Source organism: Pseudorasbora parva, chromosome 1 (assembly GCF_024679245.1).
Source record: "Pseudorasbora parva isolate DD20220531a chromosome 1, ASM2467924v1, whole genome shotgun sequence".
Classification (NCBI taxonomy): Eukaryota; Metazoa; Chordata; class Actinopteri; order Cypriniformes; family Gobionidae; genus Pseudorasbora; species Pseudorasbora parva.
This window is the reverse complement of record NC_090172.1, coordinates 5,828,575-5,850,727: the sequence shown is the minus strand read 5'-3', so window position 1 is coordinate 5,850,727 and position 22,153 is coordinate 5,828,575. Positions and strand designations below refer to the sequence as shown.

At 41.9% G+C, this 22,153-nt stretch overlaps 1 protein-coding gene across 5 annotated transcripts in view; it reads left to right on the top strand.

Annotated features, from left to right (window-relative positions):
- Nucleotides 1-22,153, top strand: part of dennd5a (DENN/MADD domain containing 5A) — a 99,518-nt gene that overhangs the window by 32,430 nt on the left and 44,935 nt on the right. For 3 of the 5 annotated variants that reach the window (XM_067457273.1, XM_067457600.1, XM_067457357.1), the window contains exons 2-5: nucleotides 10,714-10,785; nucleotides 11,382-11,491; nucleotides 15,168-15,840; nucleotides 21,399-21,586. In XM_067457273.1, the coding sequence (XP_067313374.1) occupies nucleotides 10,714-10,785; nucleotides 11,382-11,491; nucleotides 15,168-15,840; nucleotides 21,399-21,586 (1,043 nt within the window). The remainder of the gene's footprint in view (nucleotides 1-10,713; nucleotides 10,786-11,381; nucleotides 11,492-15,167; nucleotides 15,841-21,398; nucleotides 21,587-22,153) is intronic. The other 2 variants (XM_067457513.1, XM_067457433.1) reach the window with 1 other exon arrangement.

Genomic DNA, 22,153 nt, shown 5'->3' with positions numbered 1-22,153 from the left:
GCTTAGAAACATTAGTAGGGGGCTTGATGTTTTGAATGGCATGAATTCGGTTAGATTGAGGTTCAATGCCTTGGGATCCGATGAGCAGGCCAACGTAGTTGACCTTGGTTCGGCACCATTGTCCCTTGTGGAGGGCAATCTTGGCACCGGCTGCGGATAATTGGTTCAAAATATAGTCTATTTCTTTCAGGTGGTCGTCCACCGTGGCGCTCTTCATGAGAACGTCGTCTACGTAGATTAAGTTGCCTCTTACTCTGGCATCCGGGCAGGCTTTGTTAAGGAAGATGTTGAACTCAGCTGGTGAGTTAGCATATCCGAACGGGCACCTGTTGAAGGTGAATTGTCGGTTGCCAAACGTGAAGGCCAGCTTGTGTTGATCTTCTGGATGCACTGGGATGGTCCAGAATCCAGAGGCCACATCAAGTGTAGAGAAGATTGTGGCCCCCCTTATTCGGGGTATTTCTTGTTCCAACTGAGTCATTGGCCACCTTGACAGCGGCACCTGTTGATTCAATCTCCGATAGTCTATTGTTGGGCGCCAAGTGCCGTTGGGTTTGAGCACGGGCCAAATTGGGGCGGAGTAGGTGCTGTTACATGGACGGATGACACCTTTGTCGAGCATGGACTCGATAATCTTCTGCACTGGTTCGTATGAAGCGATTGGGATCTTGTACTGCTTGACAAACGTGGGAGGCGCACCAGGTTGTGTTGGGATGCGCACCGTGTGGAGGTTTGTGAGCCCGCAGTCTAATGAGTCTTTGGCAAAGGATTCTTTAAACTTATAGAGGACTCGTCTGAGTCCCTGACGTTCTGTCTCATTTTGGAGCGCGTTAGCGTCTCGTAGAATTTGTTGCACTTGAGACTCAAAACCGGGGTACGGTTCCTCCACCTGGGTGTCATCAGGCAGTTTGGTATGGAGGGGTGCAGCTAGTTCATCCGTTTCCATGACAGGCTGTTGGGAGACTGTGTATATTACAAGGTGACTGTCCTCTGTCAGCTCCGTCCGGCAGACCTGATCTTTGGCCGCCGGCATGACAGATGTTATGGCGATGAACTTGAAGGGTACAGTGAACAGGGTGTTGTCTGTACATTCTGCTGGTATCAGTGCGGGCGGAATGGGCCCAATGATGGGTAACACAAGTTCAAAGTCATGAAAGTCATTGCTGATTAGCCATCCCAGTCGAAAGGCTTTTGGGATGTTGATGTCAATTGCTGTGCAGTTGTTGAACAGGATGTAAACAATACGAGATGACACTTCAGTGAGGGGTGTGGCTTCAAGTGTGAGTCCGAGTTCCACACATTCGGGTGAGGGTTGGAAGGAACTAAGCGTGTGGTTTAAGGTTTGACCACATCGCATGTTGAGCCGCACAGCGACCCCTTTGGTGTATGCTGGTATTGCAGTTCCTTGTTCACTGACAAGCGTGCAGACTTCAGGGATGGTCTGTCCCGACATGAGATTGTCAAGGCTGATGGGAAAGGGTGGCTGTGACGTTAATGGAGCCCATACCATTTCGTTACATACGTCCACATGAGCCTGGAGGCGAATCAGAATGTCTGCTCCGATGTAAACATCGTGGGGCGGGTCCGGCAGGACCAGAAAATAATGGGTAAGGCACCTGTGGTTCCATTTCAGGTGTAACGCACAGACTCCTTTGGCGGACTCCATAGAGGAGGGGTATGAGTTCAAAGGAAAGCGGGTGCGCTTGCTGGCGTAAAGAGTGTGTGGTGCCTTTTCACTGAGTGACTTGAACAGTGAGAGACTAATGGCTGAGTTATCGGCCCATAGTGCGAGAATAATGTTTGTGGTGGTGATGTCATTCAGCTGTAGGTCATTCATGACCCGGGGGCAGAAGGCATCAGAGTCTTTGGTTAGCTGAAATGTGCAGAGTAGCGAACTTGCACTTGGCTTTGGGGCTGAGGCTGGGTTGTCACAGTGTGCTGCAGGGGGTCCCGTGACCTTTGTGACCTGGCAGTCTGGCTCTGCGGGAGTTCCCGTGACCTCTGTGACTTGACAGTCTTGCTCAGACGATGTGTGTGTCTGAAGGGGCAGAGGGTCACGCACTTGAGCCCAGACTTTCAGCTGTTTGAAGTCCAGTACAGGTTCGAAGCGGTCCAGCAGGTCTTTTCCGATGAGGAAAGGATAAGCGTTCATAGGGGAGACATAGACGGGATGTATCAGGCTCATTGGTCCAATTGTCAGGTGGATGGAAGCTACGTGCTTGAGCTGGATGTCGTTTTGGCTATACGACTGCACATTTAGCTTACAAGTGTGAAGGTTAAGGGTGCGATTTTGCCTCAGTGCTTCAAATCTGAGTCTTTCAAACAGTTGGGCGGATATAAGCGTGAGGTCGGAGCCAGTGTCAACTAGGGCTTCGAGCTTAAATTCCCTTTCCATAGTGATAGTCAGATAGAGTTTTCGAGCCATCCCCTTCTCGATTAGGTTTCCCAGGAGTCTTGGTGTGGGGACCTGTGTGTTGCTTGATAAGCCGTCTGGATATGTGTCAAGTGTCTCATTATGCGTGCAAATAATCAAAACAGCGCTTTCTGGTACGCTGGGCTGCCCCATGATACTGTCTTGATTAGAGGCTGTTGCTGTCAGCTGTCGTGTGGGTGTGCTGCTGACGTGTGGGGGTGCAAAAGTTAGTTCATTAGTCTGTGGTTGGGGAACAGTGTTCAGGGTGGATGATTCAGTTGCAGGAGGGTCAGGCAGGTTGATTTCAGGTATCATGTCTAGTCATGCTGTGCCTGGTCCGTCCTTCTTGTCTTCCTTGTGAGGTTTCTGTCGGAGGAACTCTTTCAGGGTTTTTAAGAGCTCTGTAACCTCAGAAGCAGCTGCACTTTCTTTGCCAGACGTGGGTTCAGGTCTGGGCCTGCCATTGTCCCGTCGAGGGTGGCCTCGTCGCTGGCTTTCTGGGCTGGGTGGACCCGGAGGTTCGTTTCGGCTCCGTCTGGGTTGTCGGCCAGCTTCCCAGGTGCCCACCCCCTTTTGGTTGTGAAAGGGGCGAGGCGGTTCCCAGGATCTTTCAGAGCGATCGCTCTGGTACCGTGGCCGGTCGCCATTATGACTACGCTGCCCTCTGCTGGCGTGGAGTGGTTTGGACTCTCTGTTGACGGGTCGGTAACTGTGGCTCTGTTGGGCGCCCTCTAGGGTTAGCTCTGGGTGGTGCTCAGAGACAGGGCAGATGGTGGGCTGTTTTACAGTCTTTTCAGAAATGGTTTTCTGTTTGACATAAGCTTTGTGAGCCAAGTCTCTTAACTGTTGCATGTCCATCCTGCGCGGGCACGCCAGCACCCCCAGGTGGTGACTGATGGTGGGGTGCAGGTTTCGGAGGAAAAGAGTTTTGAAGTTGATGTCCTCCTCCATGCCTGGGTCGTTACGTGCCCCGAAGTAAGCACGTCGCAGTCTGTTATAAAAGTTCTGTGAGGTCTCGAGTCGGGCTTGCTTGAGTTCCATGGCAGTGATGAGCCCCTGGTCTGACTCGGGATCGGAGTACTCACGAATTAGAGCTTGTCGTAGATGCCAGTAGTCCGCTTTGATGGCCTCTGGTTGTCGATCCAGAAAGCTGCGTACGTCCCGATTAGACGTGGCCCTGAGCAGGTACAGTCTGTCCCAGTTGTTCGCGTGAGCGACAGTTTGCAAGTAAAAGTCTATGTCTTTTAAGTATGCGTGGATGTCGTGTCCTCCTGCCGGGTCTGGGCTGAAGGTAGGAATATTTCTGGCCAGCTTGTCAAGGTTCTTTGAGGCTTTGTGGCTGTCGACCTTGACTTCCTGGAAGGGCGTCCTTTCCTCTGCTGCTGACGGGGATTCGTGGAGACTGGCAGGTGATCTTTTACACAGGGGGCTGTCATCCCCCTTCATAGTTCTTGCTTCTTGGTGCAAAGGTGCGGAGTAATCGGTCAGGGGAAACTCTGTGTTGTGTGTTTCCCCCTTCCGGTCACGTTGCACTTTATATGATTGTCTCAGTTCTCTGTGCACCATGTCAAGTTCATCTTTGAGCTCGTGTCTTTGCTGGATGAGCTCGTCGATCTCGGCTTGTGCCGACTGCAAATGTTTTGCACAGACTTTAGCGTTAATGTCTCTGTCTTTAAGTTCATCATGGGCTCTCTCCAGGAGGGCTTCGCCACGCCGAAGCTTTTCGTCGAGGTTTTTTCTGGCGTCTTTCTCTGACTGTATTCGTCGGTCGGTGTCATGACGGAGCTCCTCCAGGGTCTCTTGAAGTCTTTCTATTTCATTTCTTTGTTCTTTGTCTGTTTCGTCATCTTTCTCTGTGTCCAGAAGCTGATCTAGACGAAGCTGGGTGAGGGCTTGGTCTCTCCGGGCCTCCTCGGCTTGAAGCTTTAGCGTTGCTTCCTCCTGTTCCAGGTTGGCGTAGCTCCCTTCGCTTAGCCGTGCCTGTGCGATGAGGACGTGGGCGAGGCTTCCGAGGATCTTGGCCACTTCCTTGTTGGAGTAGCTCTGCGTGGGGTCGTGTGTCATCAGCTGGTCTAGCTCTGTGTCCAGTTGTCCCTGGTTCAGCTGCCCCAGACTTCCTTGACTGGTGGCCGTTAGCGCTTCCAGCCATGTCGTTAGGCGGTCCCACGGGACGGCAGGGCTGGGGGCACGGGACATTACTGCGAACGAGAGAAACACAGCACACACACACACACACAGAGAGAGAGCCACTGCAAGCTTGTTCTAAGCTAACGGGCTATCGTATGGATAGCTGGGAATTTTGGCTAACTGATGTAGACAGTTAGATAATTAGACAATTCAGACAATTAGGTGGGCGGTAGCCCTGGTTGTCACTTGGTGAACTGCTGCTCGGTCGTCCCGGGACTATCTAATTCTCCTTGGGGTCTCTTGGTGAACTGAAAGAAACACAAACGTGATAGTCCAACAGTGAGGATAGGAAAGAGCACAGTGGAAACAAACACAAGATGAATTGGTCTGTAATGAAAGGAATGTCAGCGTGCGCGCCGGGAGTGTTAGGGAAATTAACAGGCTAAATGCTCAAGATATACCAAAATTCGGCTTGTACTATGGGTTGTCCCATTTAGCTCATCCGGGGTGAATTGAGGTTGCTCAAGTGGAAACCCAGCGGTGTGGTTGGCCTTTCAAACGCTTCCAAACACCCACTGCCGTGTCCCCGGTCCCCTGCCACTCTGTGTCGCGTTGCGCCCACTCAAACAGCTTATGACTTTAAACACAACCCGACACACCAGTCCATCAACCGCCAGCCCGCGCAGCAAAATCGGAACGTCCCCAGAACCCTCTTTTTCAAGAGTGGCCCCGCTCAGGCCCCGGTTTAGGGATTAGTCCCAGAGATTGCCTTGCGTGCGTGAGCTGGACTGGTTGACTTCTTTGGAGTGTCGAATTGCTGATGTCGCCACTGCGTGCCGCAGCCGCGGACAGAGATACAAGAAACCGAGACTCACACACAGCCGGTGTCGGTTACGTCGGTCGGGCCACCCCCCCCTCCGGAGACCAGCCTGTGACGATTCTCAATGCACCTCGGACGCGTGAGCCCTACAATGGATACACAAAGAGGGTAAACAGGTGGAATTAAAATGAATTAAAAGCTCCCCTGTTCACCGGATCAAAGGCCTTTTGATTGTAGGTGAGAAGGAAGTGGAAGTTTAAATATCAAGAGCAATTTAGCAAAAAGGCAAAAGTTTCTGTCAAGTAGTGATAAAACAAAAAGCACCTTTGATACTGTTTGTGATTACCAGACTGAGCTTTGTTCCCGATGGGAGGGGAAAAGAAAACTTTTGCAGAGAGAGAAAAAAAAAAAATTTAATAATAATAATAAAAAAAAAAAATTTTATAATAATAATTTTTAATTAAAAAATTAATTAAAATTAAAAATTAAGATTAAAAATTGAAAATTAAAAATTAAAATAAAATTATAAATTAAATTAAAAACAAATGAGATAAAAATAAAAATTAGAAGCTCAACTTAATTCAAATTAAATTCAAAGCAAGTTTAAATGAAATTTAACTAAGCCTGTAAGGAAAATCAAATAAAAGAAAGCCAATCAAAAATCCTACCCTATAACGATTAATCTCTAAATGGGAGTTATCCAAATAAAAGAATTAATCAGGAAGGGCGTAGGGATTAAGTGTTGCGCTGACTTAACAGGGTATAGCCACACGGTGGCGTCCTTCCTTCCAATTGGACTGTCTGTGACTTAAACCTAATTTCACTTTGGGTTAGAGGAAGTTATGTTTCTTTTTAAACTTCAAATTCGAATAAGGGTGTTTAATCAGCGAGAAAGGAGATTTGGTTGTTGCTAGAAAAATTGTATAAATGAAACTGTGTACAACAGTAAGCAATAAACAATTTATAGGCTCAAACTTATTTTGTTAAGGCAGAATCAAATAACGGAGAGTGAAACTATCCGAATTTATCCACACGATGGCGCTATTGCGCCCGCCCTAGACTAGAGTTAGTTAGGCGGAAATGCTCACCAGATGGCTTTGTCTGGTTCTAGAGTCGCCCTCCGGCGTGCTGCAAGCGGCGTTGCAATTCTTGAGTCGCCCTCTGGCGGTTTGCAAGCGGCGTTGCAATTTCTGAGTCGCCTTCGCGTTTTGCAAGCGGCGTTGCAATTCTTGAGTCGCCCTCTGGCGGTTTGCAAGCGGCGTTGCAATTTCTGGGTCGCCCTGGCGTTCTGCGCTTTACTGGCTCTTGCAAATCATTTACAAATGACTGGTGCTCTAGATGCACGCGTAACAAGACGGGTGAATGCAGGAATTTTCCGTCTGCCTATTCACGCATTTTACATGGACTCCAATAGACATTTATCAATATGGCTGACGGTTTTCAGCATCTCTGATTCAAATGTTTTAGGTCTCAAGTCTTTGGTTAGCTAAGCCAGACTTAAACCAGGAGTTATCGTTTATCTTAACGATATAATAATTATTCTGAGGCCCCTTATATTGTACAGGAGAGTCTCGTCCTGTCCCAATCTTCCGCACAGATAGAAACTTTTTGTAGTTCAGATCAAGCGGGATAACGCAACGTACGTGTCTACAGACATCATCAAAATCTCATTATTTTGATGGAACACATAATATATTGCTCGAGTCAAATGTATGGATTTTCTACAATACATTCGTTTGGAAATCACGCGGATAACCCTATTGTGCCTACGGCTGTAGAGTTTTTCGTTTCAAAATTGGATTTTTGTACCGTTCATATTTTCATTAACATAATCCGGCTACTTCAACATTTCTCAGCATCTGTTTATGCTTGGGTTCGCCTTGCGCGTACCGTTCAATTCACAAAACAACACCAAAACAAAACGAAACAAAAACGCGCGTGCAGGTTATTAATACTCCAAAAATACACAATGAATAGAATACGAATATCATTCACACATACACAAACGTTTGAAACTTGCCCGCATTCTCCACCATAAAATATGTAACAACAATGACTTACTTATGAGTTTAATGTCTCGGGGAATAATTAACTCAAAAGGGGTTTAATATTCAATATTCATAAATTTATGAATATAATTTGCCAGTCATTCATTACGTATTAAAAATTTTCCGATAGGGAAAATTGTTTAATTAAATACAAGTAACCCTTTATGAAATTGCTTGAAATTATCCTACTAAGTTCGTCCACCAAATTAGTAATAGACTTTTCAACTCAATTCTCCATAAGGGATCACTGCTTTACGAGCGCATAAGAAACATTAACTTTACTGATCAGGACAAGTTCAATATTTCAAATGGTCATACAGTTTACTTTACTAACATAGTAGCATAAGCAGTTAGGTAACTTAGATCGCAAGTTTCATTGACTTTGTGTATGTGGGAGAACAACAGACCCAACTCATTAAATGTCTTTCTGGAGGTTTAATAAACACAGACTAAAAATAACACTACGATTCACACAGAGAGTACACACTAAATATGCATCAAGAAAGTAGACATGTAGGTATTAACGAAAGAATACATAAAAGAGAATAATGAATAGACTGAAATTAGAGAGAGATAAAAGAGAGAGATGAGAGAGAGAGAGAGAGATGAGAGAGAGATGGTAGGCTACAAAGCATTTAGAGGTAAAAACACAGCTTTCCTTCAGTTCAACAACTACGACCTTCACGGAGCTTGTCCCAACGGGACAATACACACCTTCTTTACAGCAGTTTAAATTTTATAAGAAGAAGAATACTTGCATTTCTTTTGGTTTCGTTTTGGCTTCTCGCTTGTGTGTGTGTGTATATATTTCTGCGTCTCAGGTAGTTCTCTCCGAGGTCGGGAGGTGACGTAGTTTTCCTTTAGCGGCGCTTCGGGTCTACCTCCTGAAGAAGCCTGTGGCTTAAGTTGATGGAACGAGGAACAAAGGATTGTTGAAGAGGAGTTTCCAGAAGAGAAGAGTTCAGAGGAGAGTTTCAGAAGTCAAACCGGGAAGAAGTTTCAGAAGCGAAGAGAGAAGTCAAGAGGGAAGATTGTGGTCTCCACTGATCTTTTAAGAGAATTAATCCACGCCCCCTTCTGGCTAATTCACCCAATCCAGAGGGTGAATTCGGTAGCGGGAAAAGTTCTCTTTGTCTCATTTTATGGCCTATTTTGCATGTTCCTGAGGTGTCGTAAAGGGGTGTTGATTTTGTATGGTTTTACTCCCAAGTCGGCTAAACATATTAATGATACATTTCACAATCCCATTTTGTGCATCATTGAGTAAGTCAAAGAAATAGGAATATTTAGGTATCAAACACCTTATGGCTGGGAGATATTAAAACAGAGATACAATTTTACACAGGAATACAAGCATTTAAAATGAGCTTACATTGTTTCTATGCCATGACTGAGTAGGCCTGAGTCAAGGAGCATGCATATACACACCAAGCTACCTCGTATACAGTCTAGAATAGTCTTAATTAAAGCTTCATAAGGTATGTGTGTGTGTGTGTGTGAGTCCTTGTGTATTGACAGGAGCCTTGGCGCCTTTCGGTCTGGGGAATGAAAAAGGGGGGGAAACAGGGTTCGAGTCGTGTGACCCGATCAGGGTCTGTGTTATTCGGACGGGGTCGTAAAACTGCCGAAGTTGTCACTTCCCCCAGACTCTGTGGCGTGGCTCTTAATTTACATGCGGCTAAAAGCTATCCCCCCTTGTTACAATCAACATTGGGTTCCTCTTTGATCCTCATTGTAAGAGACCACAGACGCTACACTATATATATATATATACCTATATATCACCCTATATATATACCTACCTATATATAGACATATATACACACACACACACACACACACACACACACACACACACACACACACCGACAGCCTTCAGTCTCTGTTGTTTCAACATGCTGTGTCTAATGTGTGTGACAGCGAGCAGAACCTCACATAAGCACAATTACAAACGGTGTATATCTCTGACCAGAAAAGAGTTAATATCGCTACAGCAATAGGCAGAATAAAACAATTTAGACAATTCTAACTTTACATATTATGCAACATATCACTGATGTCAATAATTTTTTTTCTTAAAGGTCATAATGAGAATTCAGAAGTCTGTTATTTTACTTTTTATTTCTGCCCCCTCCTGCCTTAGCTACAGTACCTGTCAAAAAAAAAAAAAGGTTTTTGAAAGAAGTGTCTTCTGCTCGCTACGGCGACATTAATTTAATCAAAAATACAGTAAAAACAGTAATATTGTGAAATATTATTACAATTTAAAATAATTAAAATTTAATTTAAAATAATTGTTTTTTTTTATTTTAATATAATTTAAAATAATTGCTTAACATTTTTTTGTTTGTAGTAACAATGCAATTCAAACATTTGTGTTAAGATTTAATAGAAACCTTTACTATAAGGTTTCATTAGTTTCCAGAAACTAACAATGACCTGCACATCTTTGTTTGTCAACTTGAACATTTATTAATACATTATTAAAATCAAAAGTTGTATTTGTTAACATTAGTTAATGCCCTGTGAAGTAACATGAACAAACAATGAACAGCTGTATTTTTATTAACTAACGTTAAAGATGAACAAATACATCAAATGTATTCTCATGTTTTTTCGTGTTAGTTATTAATACCTGAACTAATGTTAGTGAATGAGACCTTATTGTAAAGTGTTACCAGTTAAAAGAGAGAAATTAATACTTCTATTCATCAAGGATGCATTCAATTGGCCAAAAGTGACAGTGAAGACATTTATAATGCTACAAAATATCTGTTTAATAAATGTTTTAATACATTTAATAAGTACATCTAATGCATGCTGTTCATTTAAAACTTTCTATTAATCAAAGATGAGTGAAATTATCACAGATTCCACAAAAATGTAAAGCACCACAACTGTTTTCAGCATTGATAATAATAGGTAATGTTTCTTTATCATATCAGAATGATTTCTGAAGGATCATGTGACACTAAAGACTGGAGTAATGATGCTGAAAATACAGCTTTGATCACAGGAATACATTAAAAAAATACATTTAATTTTACATTTGACAAATATTAAAAACATGAAATCAAGTTGTTTTTAAATGTATGTTTATTTATTAAATTAAAAGTGATTTATTCACTTATTATTATTGGTTTGCAACATTTAATTAAGATATAAATATGTCTTAAGCTTTATTTTGAAATGTTATTTTTAGGCGGCACTCCTAGTCCTCCATTAGGAATGACGTTCTCTCTGAGAAACGAATACTCAATCTGCTCATGTGATTGATTAATTACACTGTTTTATCTGTTGTGTAGCTTTATGCCAGTATATACAGGCTACTAAATTCAGAGATGGTGCCAGAGGAGAGTTGGCGAGTGCAAACGAAGGTAACCCCATCCCCCACTCCGCTCTCCAATGCTCCTGTTTGTATCACAATCAACCACAGCTCCGCCTGTGCCCGCTAACCTTTAACCTTTCCACGCACTTCTTTCACAGCACCGCTGTTTGTTCATGTGTGAGATGGCTGCGAGGTCGGGTAGTGTGGGATCACCTGTCTTCCTGCCCTTTCCCCCTTCAACTCCATTTCCTATTCCTCTCTCGGCAGCAGAAACTTATTCGCACTCCAAACTTTTTGCCAGTCACTGCTTGGTGAACTTTTGCCAAGGGTTTGCTTGGTGGGCTGCTGTAACTCCTTCACTCGGAATGATTCTCAAGGCACGTTTTTCCATGCGTGTTCCGACACTTTTCTGCTTCAACTGTTCTGGCACTTTTGGCTTTGACTCGGTTTGATTTCTGTTTTCATGTCTGTTTTTTGCAACGACCAGTTTCTTCCCCCAGAAGAAAAATATACAGTATATTTGTGAATTTTTTAGTTTGCTTGAATTGCTATGAAGGTTTAAAGACAGTTATTGAAAAAGAGCTTTCTGAGCTTATCTTTGTTTTTGTTTTTGCTTTTCTCTTTCTCTTTCTCTCCATATCTCAGGTGAAAATTTTGAGCAGAGTCCACTGCGGAGAACGTTTAAATCTAAAGTTCTAGCGCACTATCCCGACAATGTGGAGTGGAACCCTTTTGACCAGGATGCAGTGGGAATGGTGAGTGACGCAAATAGAGGACTTCTAGTATGGGTTTTCTAGAGAGCAGATACAATGCCAGTTTGTGATTAGGTCTAGTTCTGGAAGAGACCTTTTAAGCTTATTTCTCTTATCTTTCTGTTCTATCTCTGGTGAGTTTTTTGAGCTGTTCCAGTTCTGGAGATATCCAGCTATGCTTAAATCTAAGGCTGTCCTGAATAAAGATTTGTCTAGTTGACTAGTAGTCATTCATTTAAGCCATTAGTCAACTAATCGCACATTTATACTAATTGAATTACTTAAATACTGGGAGGCAGGGCTTGACATTAACACCCGCCAACCCGCCAAAAGTGTGTGTATTTCAGCAGTGGCATGTAACGCAGTCACTCCTATCAGCCACTTTGGTGGGTTGAATTTTATATATAATATATACATTTTTTCAATTGTAGACCTTTAAAAAAGGCATCTGAATGAATAAACTAAGTGCATTGTAGTGTCAAAAATATTGTTTTTCCGATACATATCGATACTAAAATATCTAAAAACAGTTCCAATACTAATTTCCTGCAGAGTAGACACACAGATACCAGCTGCTCTTTCTCTCTCTCTCTCATCTCTCCAACAGCGAGTGACACACAAATCCACCTCCACTCACTCCGCTCGCTCGCACTCACTCACTCACTCACTCACTCACTCACTCACTCACTCAGTCACTCACTCACTCACTCACTCACTCACTCACTCACTCACGCACGCACGCACGCACGCACGCACGCACGCACGCACGCAATCACTCACTCACTCACTCACTCACTCACTCACTCACTCACTCACTCACTCACTCACTCACTCACTCACTCAATTTGCTCCAGATGAATATTGTTGGTGTTACAGGGCTTGAATTTTGGTGTGGGATTCCCACCGATTTTGTGCTCACACCCAAAGTGTGTAGACATAAAGCCGCCTCTCACTACTATATTTAGTTATTTTTCGCTGCTTAACACCGTGTCCTAAATACACGCGACGCGATAAGATTCTAGCGAAAAGCAACTTGTCTGTCCACACCAGACGCGACGTGACTACAAGATGCAACAAATCAATCTCAAAACCCCAGCCAATCAGAACAGCGTGTGGGCGGGCTCTAGCGGCAAGTGCACGGCACCAGAGATTAATCTTGACGGCACTCGCAAGGAAATGAAGGAAATTAAGTTTACATGATCAAATTCACAAATATTAAACCCTTTAAACTACTAAAATACTGAGTTACTAAAACAATTTTTGTCATAGAGTATACTTGTTTTTTGTTCACAGTTTGAACGCTTTTGCTTCAATGTGTTTAATTTCAAGATCTGAGGTGAATTATCCGTTGCTGCTTTTAGTATGACAAAGCTGGGAGTGCGTCGCGTGTAGTTAGGACATGGTGTAATGCGCTCAAACAGTCAAATACACACGAAATAACGTAAAAATGCCGGTCTTAGCGAGTATTCATGTAAACACAGTCAGTTCTGTTTTACGTGAACGCAAACATTTGAGAAAGAAAACATGTTTAACAGTATAATGGACCCGTGCGTCAGATCTTAAAGTGACAGCAGCCTAATAAACCTGCTGCCAAATAGATAATATAAAAAAAATCTATATGGCAGATTTTCCCCATGGTATCTCTGTCAAAATTGTGGCCAGTGAAAATGCTAAGTGGCTAGTAGCTTTGGATAACCTCTAGCCACAGTGGCTGGTGAGCAAAAAAAATTATGTCAAGCCCTGGTGGGGGAAAACTAAACTATAATGGTGTAATATATAGCCTATTCCACGCTCAAGTTCACGCATGGAACTTGCTGCAAAGCACTGGCAAAAGTAATGATTATGAATGTGTAAATGAGACATTTTAATTATTTATTAATAAACGGGTGCTTTCTGAGTCAGTATCAAATAAAGATGAAGCTGACGATGCTGACTTGTCATTTCCGCAGAATAGTGAGAACGCCTTTAGAGATAAATGCACTTTTCATACGGATTACATAATCAGTGAGTGTTTGTATTCTTATTGTTTTTTTATAATTCAAGCTTTATATAGACATTTTTCTCATGTCTGTGAGACAAGTAGTTGAGTTTTGGTTAAATTTAGTGACAAATGATTTCTGACTTTTGGGATCCACTCCAAACCCTATATTTTTACCCCGACATAAAGCAGGAAGGCACTTGAAGTGGTGTCATGCCTATCAACGCCCTTTTGACAGTCTATATTTAGAATATAGCACAGCCTCTTGCATCATATCACTTAAATATAGCATCTATATATTGATAGGGGTTAACAGTATATGACCCAAGATCAGTAGTGGAACAGGAAGACCAAGAGTCAGGAGTGCAATTAATTAAAGAAAAAAATACTGAAGAATAGTTTGCAGTTTCATCATCAGAAGAGAGCTTCAAGTCTCACAAGAAGTTCGTAGTCCATGCTCCCTCTCTCCCTAGCCATACATACAATTGTTGTCCCATTGTTTCAAGGTCTATCCATGCCATTACTGCAACGTAGATGATTCTGATTGGCTCAGAGAAAATAAACAGTCATGGTAAATTTCCACACATTGTCAGTAAATCAGATGCACGTTTCCATACATGTGTCACGTGTTGAAGCTTTCAACGTGGAATTAGGCCCATAGTGACCTTCCAGGTCTGGAGCAGGCCCAGCTTGCCCAGAACAACGAGTCCACCCATCTCTTAGGATGCCCATTGTACACCACCTCAACACTGATCTGCAACACATAATATTGCACACACACAAATATACACAGTATCTCCAAGGTTGGAGCTGATTAAGCTCCAGTTCTAACTAGAATGTTCCCCAAAACATACTGATAACTTGCTTTCTCTCAGTGAGAGGTACAGATATTAGTACAGGCAATATTCATCTTGACTCTTTAGTGTTTCAATAAAAGGAAATATACAGTGAATAAAAAAATACATAAAATGAAAGACAAATCCATATTTCATATCTGGAAGCTGGGCTAAGTGAGCAAACACTGTTACTGCACTCCTGGCATGTAAGGAGTGTGTGATACCTCCAAAATCCAAACACACATTACCTTATTGCTATTATGACTTATCACACATCTCTAGGCCAGGCCCTCAGTCACTCCTCAAAGACCAAATATACACTTTAGAAAACAAGAAACAATCATTGGTTAAAGGAAGGAATCATTATAATAATATAGGAAGATACATATTGATTAAGGTTTTGATTATGAATTGAAATAGTGTATATATATATATATATATATATATATATATATATATATATATATATATATATATATATATATATATATATATATAATATGTGTGTGTGTGTGTGTGTGTGTGTGTGTGTATATATATGTCTATATATAGGTAGGTATATATATAGGGTGATATATAGGTATATATATAGGAATATTGAAGCGGCAGGGGATTTCAGAATCCCCCTTTCAATATAAAACAATCTAATGATAACATTGGAGACTAAAATTGTTGAAATGTAATGAATTTAATAATCATGCAAGGTTGTCGGCAATCTTGAAATGTCATTTAATATGCCTGGCTGTTAAAATTGTCATTGAAATGAGTGCAGTGTGGGATACCTTAAATAAAGACACCTGTTGAAGGTCAAAAACAGCTGAGGGTCTTTTTTGTTGAGTAACTTTTTTGTCCTCTTCCCTTACAGCTCTGTATGCCAAAGGGCCTGTCCTTCCGCACACAGACGGACATCCGCGAGCCACAGTTCCACTCCTTCATTATCACCAGAGAGGACGGCTCCCGAACCTACGGCTTTGCCCTCACTTTCTTCGAGGAGGTGACCAGCAAACAGATCTGCAGTGCCATGCAGACACTCTATCACATGCACAATGCAGAACAGTACGACATTTTGCACACGCCACCCACACCTCGCAGTCCCGAAGACCCCCGTCCCACCCCTCAACATCTGCACGCCGCCCCCTCCCTGACCAGGTTGCAGCGCTTCAACTCCTACGACATTAGCCGAGACACACTCTACGTGTCCAAATGCATCTGCCTGATCACACCCATGGCCTTTGCCAATGCCTGCAGAAAGGTTCTGGAACAGCTGCACCAAGCCGTCACCTCGCCTCAGCCCCCGCCGCTGCCCCTGGAGAGCTACGTCTACAACGTCCTCTACGAGGTCCCGTTGCCACCGGCTGGGCGTTCCTTGAAGTTTTCGGGTGTATACGGGCCAGTGTTGTGTCAGAGACCCAGCACGGCCGAGCTGCCCCTCTTTGACTTTCCCATGCAGGAGGTGTTTGAGCTGCTGGGGCTGGAGAACGTGTTACAGCTCTTCACCTGTGCACTTCTGGAGATCCAGATCCTTCTGTACTCGCAGCGTGAGTAACTGTCTGACTTACTTCTGTAGAGCTAGTGCCTGCTCATTATTAATCTCAGATTCAGACAAATTACACTCAAAAATGCCTAGAGGTTTCTCGAAAACGGCAAGCTCCAATCTGATTAGTTTTATGCAATTTCTAGGAATCTGTGTTCCCAGACCTCTCCAATGTTTCAAGACGAAATTGTGGTACCAAATAAATCCCCAATAGTTTTGGTTAAGATATGTAAGGTGCTTTCGCACCGGGTAGTTCCAGGAACTTAGCTATAGGAACTTCCCTTATAGCTCTGAAGTGATGTAAAAAAGGAAAAATTGTGCGCACATCCAGTGAAACTTTTGCAGGTGCCAGATTAAGAAGAGCATAAATCAAAGTAAACAAAAATCTGCACACTGCTGTTGCTGCTCCCAAAGATTTATTTAAAAAAGACAATGTTTCGACACATAGGGTCCCAAAGGGAGCAGCAACAGCAGTGTGCAGATTTCTGTTTACTTTGATCTGAAGCGATGTAAGCCACACTTGTTGTTGTGACTTTTATTTTGACGACGGAGCCTGAGGATGTACAGTGCTGACATTCTCCTCCTTGATTTGTTTACGATCTGTTTAACAGCCCTGTCTAAAACATTATTAGATTAGAACATTATATGACAAAAGTATTAGCGTTTGCTATGTAGTTGATGCTAAATGTCACTAGCTGAGCAGGAATGCGAAATCATGTTTTGCTTGGTCCAAAGTTGCTTTGGATTTTCTCGATAGCGCAAAGATTGAGCGGTCCGTCTATCACTGTTTCCATGTTCGTAGAGTAACTATATAGGTTATAATCTGTGTGTACAGTGCTTTTAAAAAAAAGGTGGGTGCTTGTGTTTAGCGTGCTTTCGGCCGATCAGTGAACACTTACTTCACTAGTAGTTCCTGTGCTGGATAGACCATACTCTGAAGCAGGAGCTAATTTAGTCTCATAGCTAAAATCGTTCCCAGTTCCTCTGGTGCAAACACTCCAAAAAGCGGGTACTCCTGCCATTAGTTCTAGGAACCATCAAAAGGATCCTCCGTCTGAAAAGCCTTTAGTAGCTCACATGTAAATTATGATTAATTGCCCCCAAAAGTTGGTTGCTTTCATGTCAGTCAGATGGCCCCTTCCTGTTTAAATGTGTCGTTCTTGGCCAGAAGTGTAATTATACTGATGGAACGCAAACGTTTGGTTACATTTCCAGTACATGATGGTCCCAGCATGGGAAGCGAGCTCAGATCTCAACCAGCATAAACCAGCCTGGACCAACATGGCCATTCATGCTGGATTTTTCTTCAGGAATGAGACTAGCTTACTATTAACTACTTCTATTTCGACTCTCATATTGTTTTGGGTATCAGTCTACAAAACCTAGTAAGCTAGACAGCATTTCAATGCATCCCAATGTGAGATTAGTTCCAAACAACTGACAGCAAAATTACTATACTGAATTGTCTATTTCACCAATGTTTCTTTGTTATGCATATTTTTTGTTTATTTTAATATCATGCTGTTAGCTAACATCAACATGCTAACATTTTGAGTGCCTAGTCTACATAGACTACACAACTACTTCTGAATAGTCGTCATTGGATAAATATGCTGTTTGTAATGGCTAACTATAGATGCTAACTAAGCAAACTTTGACTGCCTACATACCACTAACTAACAAGAACAACAAATTCTGGTCCATGGTTGTGATGTAAGCTAAAGGCCGCTGGATGTTGATCTTGTATCAACTTCCTGTTCTAAATGGGTCCTGTTATACTCCTCTCCATGTTTAAATGTCTTTAGTGTGTAATGTTGCTGCTTGAGCATCAAAAAGGTCTGCAAAGTTACAGAACACAAAGTCACTTCAAAGGTAGTCGGGTCACTCTGTGAGTGAACACCCTGAAACCTTGTCTTGAGTTTTCTTCTGGGAATGACATGTCACAGTATTCATCATTTGAATAATTCGTGTCCAAGGCATACACAGAGTAAAGGGGCAGGCCTGTTGTAGTGAGTAGTGTGTTGAAACTAGAGGTTAGGATAAAGGGCGTGGCATTTCCCAAAACACGCTTGAAGCAATTGACCAATCACAACACACCGATCGAGCCAGTCAGAGCAATTCTTCTTTTTAAAAGGCGGGGCTTCATAGAGAAGGGAACTAAACAGAGCGTTACTGACAGACTGGGAAGAGAGGATCTGCAACAATGTCATATATGTGAAAATATAATGTGCGTTTTTTAAAAACCAAGCTTGAAAACCTAAATCAAGACTTTGAGGGCTTAATAGGTCCCCTTTATATAGAAGGAAATCTGAAAAATCTCATCAAGGTTCTGTAAATTGTTTACGAGTTGGCTATAATTTACTCAGTTGTAAATCATTGTTACTAATAGTCCAAAGTGAGTAACAGAAGGTTTATATCAGGGAATGTAATGCCATTTTGACATGAATTAGTGTCGCTGTTTGCTGCCAACTCATGCCCACACTTTCAAATTAAAGCTAATTCAAAACTAATGGCCTGATATCTGAATGAATGCCATGCAAACATTGACTTCAGCTAATTTCTCTGATTTTAGCTTGTTCGGTACAGACACGAGAGAACAAACAGGCAGATATGTTGCAGTGTACTGCGACACACTCTTTCTCACTTTTCACACACACGCTCTCTCTCCATTTCGGTGTCCGTGTGAGCTCATCTTATCGCTTTGTTCTCTTGTTCTTGTCAAACTCACAGCCTACTCTTTTCTCTCAAACACATGGTGCTTTCTGTAGTGTATTTCATGATGGATACATTTAGAAGTTAATCACAAAATTTGTCTTCTGACTGCCATACGCTTAACCTAAATCTGACCTTTAATCTTAAAATATCATTATTTTACTTGTTTGCGTCACATGTTAAATACAATACAATTGACGGTGTAAATCCTCAGCAGGTCGTTTTAGATTGAGTTTAAAGGGGCATGGGAAGATTGTTTTGCGATTCAGTGGCAGATGTGATTGGATCAATTACACCAACAAGGAAGAGCAAATTACAGGAGGTAACTCCAAAACGACAGGGGGCTGGGTGGATGCGGTGGAGGCATTGCTGTGCTGTTTCTTAGCAACCGTTCTCCAGATAAGGAGGGTGGTGGTGATGCAGCATAAATACGATTGGCTGGAAATTACATCATCCCTTTCTGTATCCAGAAGGCTCATGCTTGAAGCGTAATGCTTGTGGACAGTGAGAGTCCAGAATAATAACCATGACTTGATGTCATTAAATGGAGCTGCACACACACACACAGTGGGGTATGTTCTCTAAAACACAAGATAGCCTGTGTTGTTCTATAAATATCAGTCGCATCAGTAGCACATAATATATATATAATATTTATTCATAAATACCCTGGCTCTTTCCCATGGACGTGAATTCTTGAGATGGGCATCTGCTGATAGATCAATGGATGATCGCCAGTTACTGGTCATTTCCATAAATAGAGCTCCGTCTCAGTTGCCACATTGCCTCAGTTCACATGTCATCTGAATGAAAGATTATTACTTGAATTAATGTAATCAATTAATAATCCATAATATTCATCATTTAAAATAATATTAAAAATATTACTATTATTATTATTATTATTATTATTGATTAGTATTATTAACAGTATAATTTATTTTATTGATTTAATAATTTAAGTAATTTAATAAAAACATTATTATTATTACAATAATAATAATATGTGAATAAAATGTGTTGTTATATATTATATTGTATTATATATTACTTTTAAAGGGTTAGTTCACCCAAAAATGGAATTGATGTCATTAACTCCTCACCCTTATGTCGTTCCACACCCGTAAGACCTCCGTTCATCTTCAGAACACAGTTTAAGATATTTTATATTTAGTACGACAGCGTATCTAAGTGTATGCACAATATACTGTCCAGAAAGGGAATAAAAACATCATCAAAGTAGTCCATATGAGACATCAGTGGGTTAATTAGAATCTCTTGAAGCATCGAAAATACATTTTGGTCCAAAAATAACAAAAACTACGACTTTATTCAGCATTGTCTTCCCTTCCGGGTTTGTTTTCAAACCTCAAATAAAGATTCAAACGGTTATGAATCAGCGTATTGATTCATGATTCGGATCGCTTGCCAAACTGCTGAAATCACGTGACATTGGCGATCCGAATCATGAATCAATCCGCTGATTTATAACCGTTCAAATCTTGATGATGTGATACCCTGCTCACGATACTGATAATGTCACAATACAATTCAGCCATAATCAATATCCTATAATGATACATCACGATATCTGTCTAACTATGAAAATAAAATACATGTGAAAAGGTTTTTCAGGTTTTCCAGACTATGGCCGGGGCATCTATTATTTTACTCACAGTGCTGTCCACCATCCCGTAAAAACCCTCTTTTTCTTATGCTAGTTAACTCATGTTCATGTTTCCCTCATTCATGTGTTGAGCGGCACCATGAAGGAGCGACGCTGGGAGCAGGGAAATCTATTTAGAGTGCCTTATTTTATTAAATCAAATATTGTTATTAGGCGCCAGCATATCGATTCAAATATTGCATGAAGGACAACAGCACACTGCCCTATCTATATTTTGTCCCACCCCTACTGTATGTGTGTGGCCTAGAAAACCCTACATTATGGGGACGAAATGTCCCACAAAGATAGCAATAAAATTCTTGTCCTTGCAGGGACATTTTTTGGTCCCTAAGTGATGTTTTTTTGAAAATGTAAAGCAGACAGTTTTCTGTGATGGGTTGGGATAGTTGTAGAGGGACAGAAAATATAGTTTGTACAGTATAAAAAACATTACGTCTATGGAAAATCCCCATAAAACATGCAAACCAGGTGTGTGTGTTTATGAATAGGCCTGTTGTTGGTACTCGGGGTGCTTTGAGGCTGGTTAAGTATTCCTGTCCCTCTGACATGACACCCTATGGGATTGCAGGGTGGAGACCATAATGAAAAAACCTGCCTTGTTTGTCTTTGTTTAGTGTGTATAAGAATAGTATAGACTAAATATCCTCTATACTCTTGATATTTTTAGTTTCAAATGCCCACTTGAGACTGCATTGTGTGCCAGTCACTTAAGAAGCACTCACCTTAAGCATTTCTACAATAACCAAATGTGTGAATGTCAAGAACATTCTCACACACACAAAAAAATACAGTATTTAAAATAGTCTACTTGAAGAGCACTTCAATTCTGTCATCATTTACTCGCCCTCATGGCGTTCCAAACCTGTGTGACTTTCCTTCTTCTGTGGAACATAAACAAAGATATTTTGAAGAATTCTTATATTCTTATATAATGGCAAGAAAGTCATTCAGATTTGGAATGAAATAAGGGTGAGTAAATGGCTGACTATCCCTTTAAATCTGATATACTGTATTCATATTTACAGTCCGTCGTCGCCGCAACTTTTGTTTTCATATCTATGTAAATATCTGTTCCTGGTCTCTGGTGTGGTTATTGTATCTGTGAAGATAATTTGCATCACTGTAACCCTGTTCTGATGCATCTAAATGTGTCTGCTGTCCAGATTACCAGCGGCTGATGACGGTGGCGGAGAGCATCACAGCCTTGATGTTCCCCTTCCAATGGCAGCATGTGTACGTCCCCATTTTGCCCGCTTCACTGCTCCACTTCCTGGACGCTCCTGTGCCCTACCTCATGGGTCTGCACTCCAATGGCCAGGATGACCGCACCAAGCTGGAACTTCCCCAAGAGGTGCGTGACATACACTCACTCCTACTCAGTACATGATGAAGTCATGTGGTTTTTTTAGATTAGTGCTTCAACCTTATAGATGATTGTCAGAAGGGTCTTTTTGAAATAAATAGAGATCTCATGTATCATCTCATTAGGTCATGCATCCACATCTTTCTGTGGTTTGTGGTAATTAGGCTGAAATCCCCTTAATGCTGCACAATCAAATAGATACATATAAATATATATGCTTGTGTGTGATGGGGTAGGCGATTATACACGGTTAACAGGTAGAAATTTGTCAACTGGTAGATTTTGGACTATCGGTCACGAAAGCTAATCGTTTGCATGTGTTTTAACAATGTGGTTTAAAAAGAGGTGATTCTTAAACCGTTGAAGCACAATTAGCTGCGAAAAACAACTCGTTTCAGATCACGCGCTCTCTGAGAGACGACTTAAGCACATGGTCCGAACCCACTTTTGCTACTTTAATGACAGAAAAATGGTTGGTCTAAAGGCACATGGTCTAAAGAGGTTGTCCTTAGTTTTTTTTTAATGAGTCATGGGTGTGTTTTGGGCGCAACATTC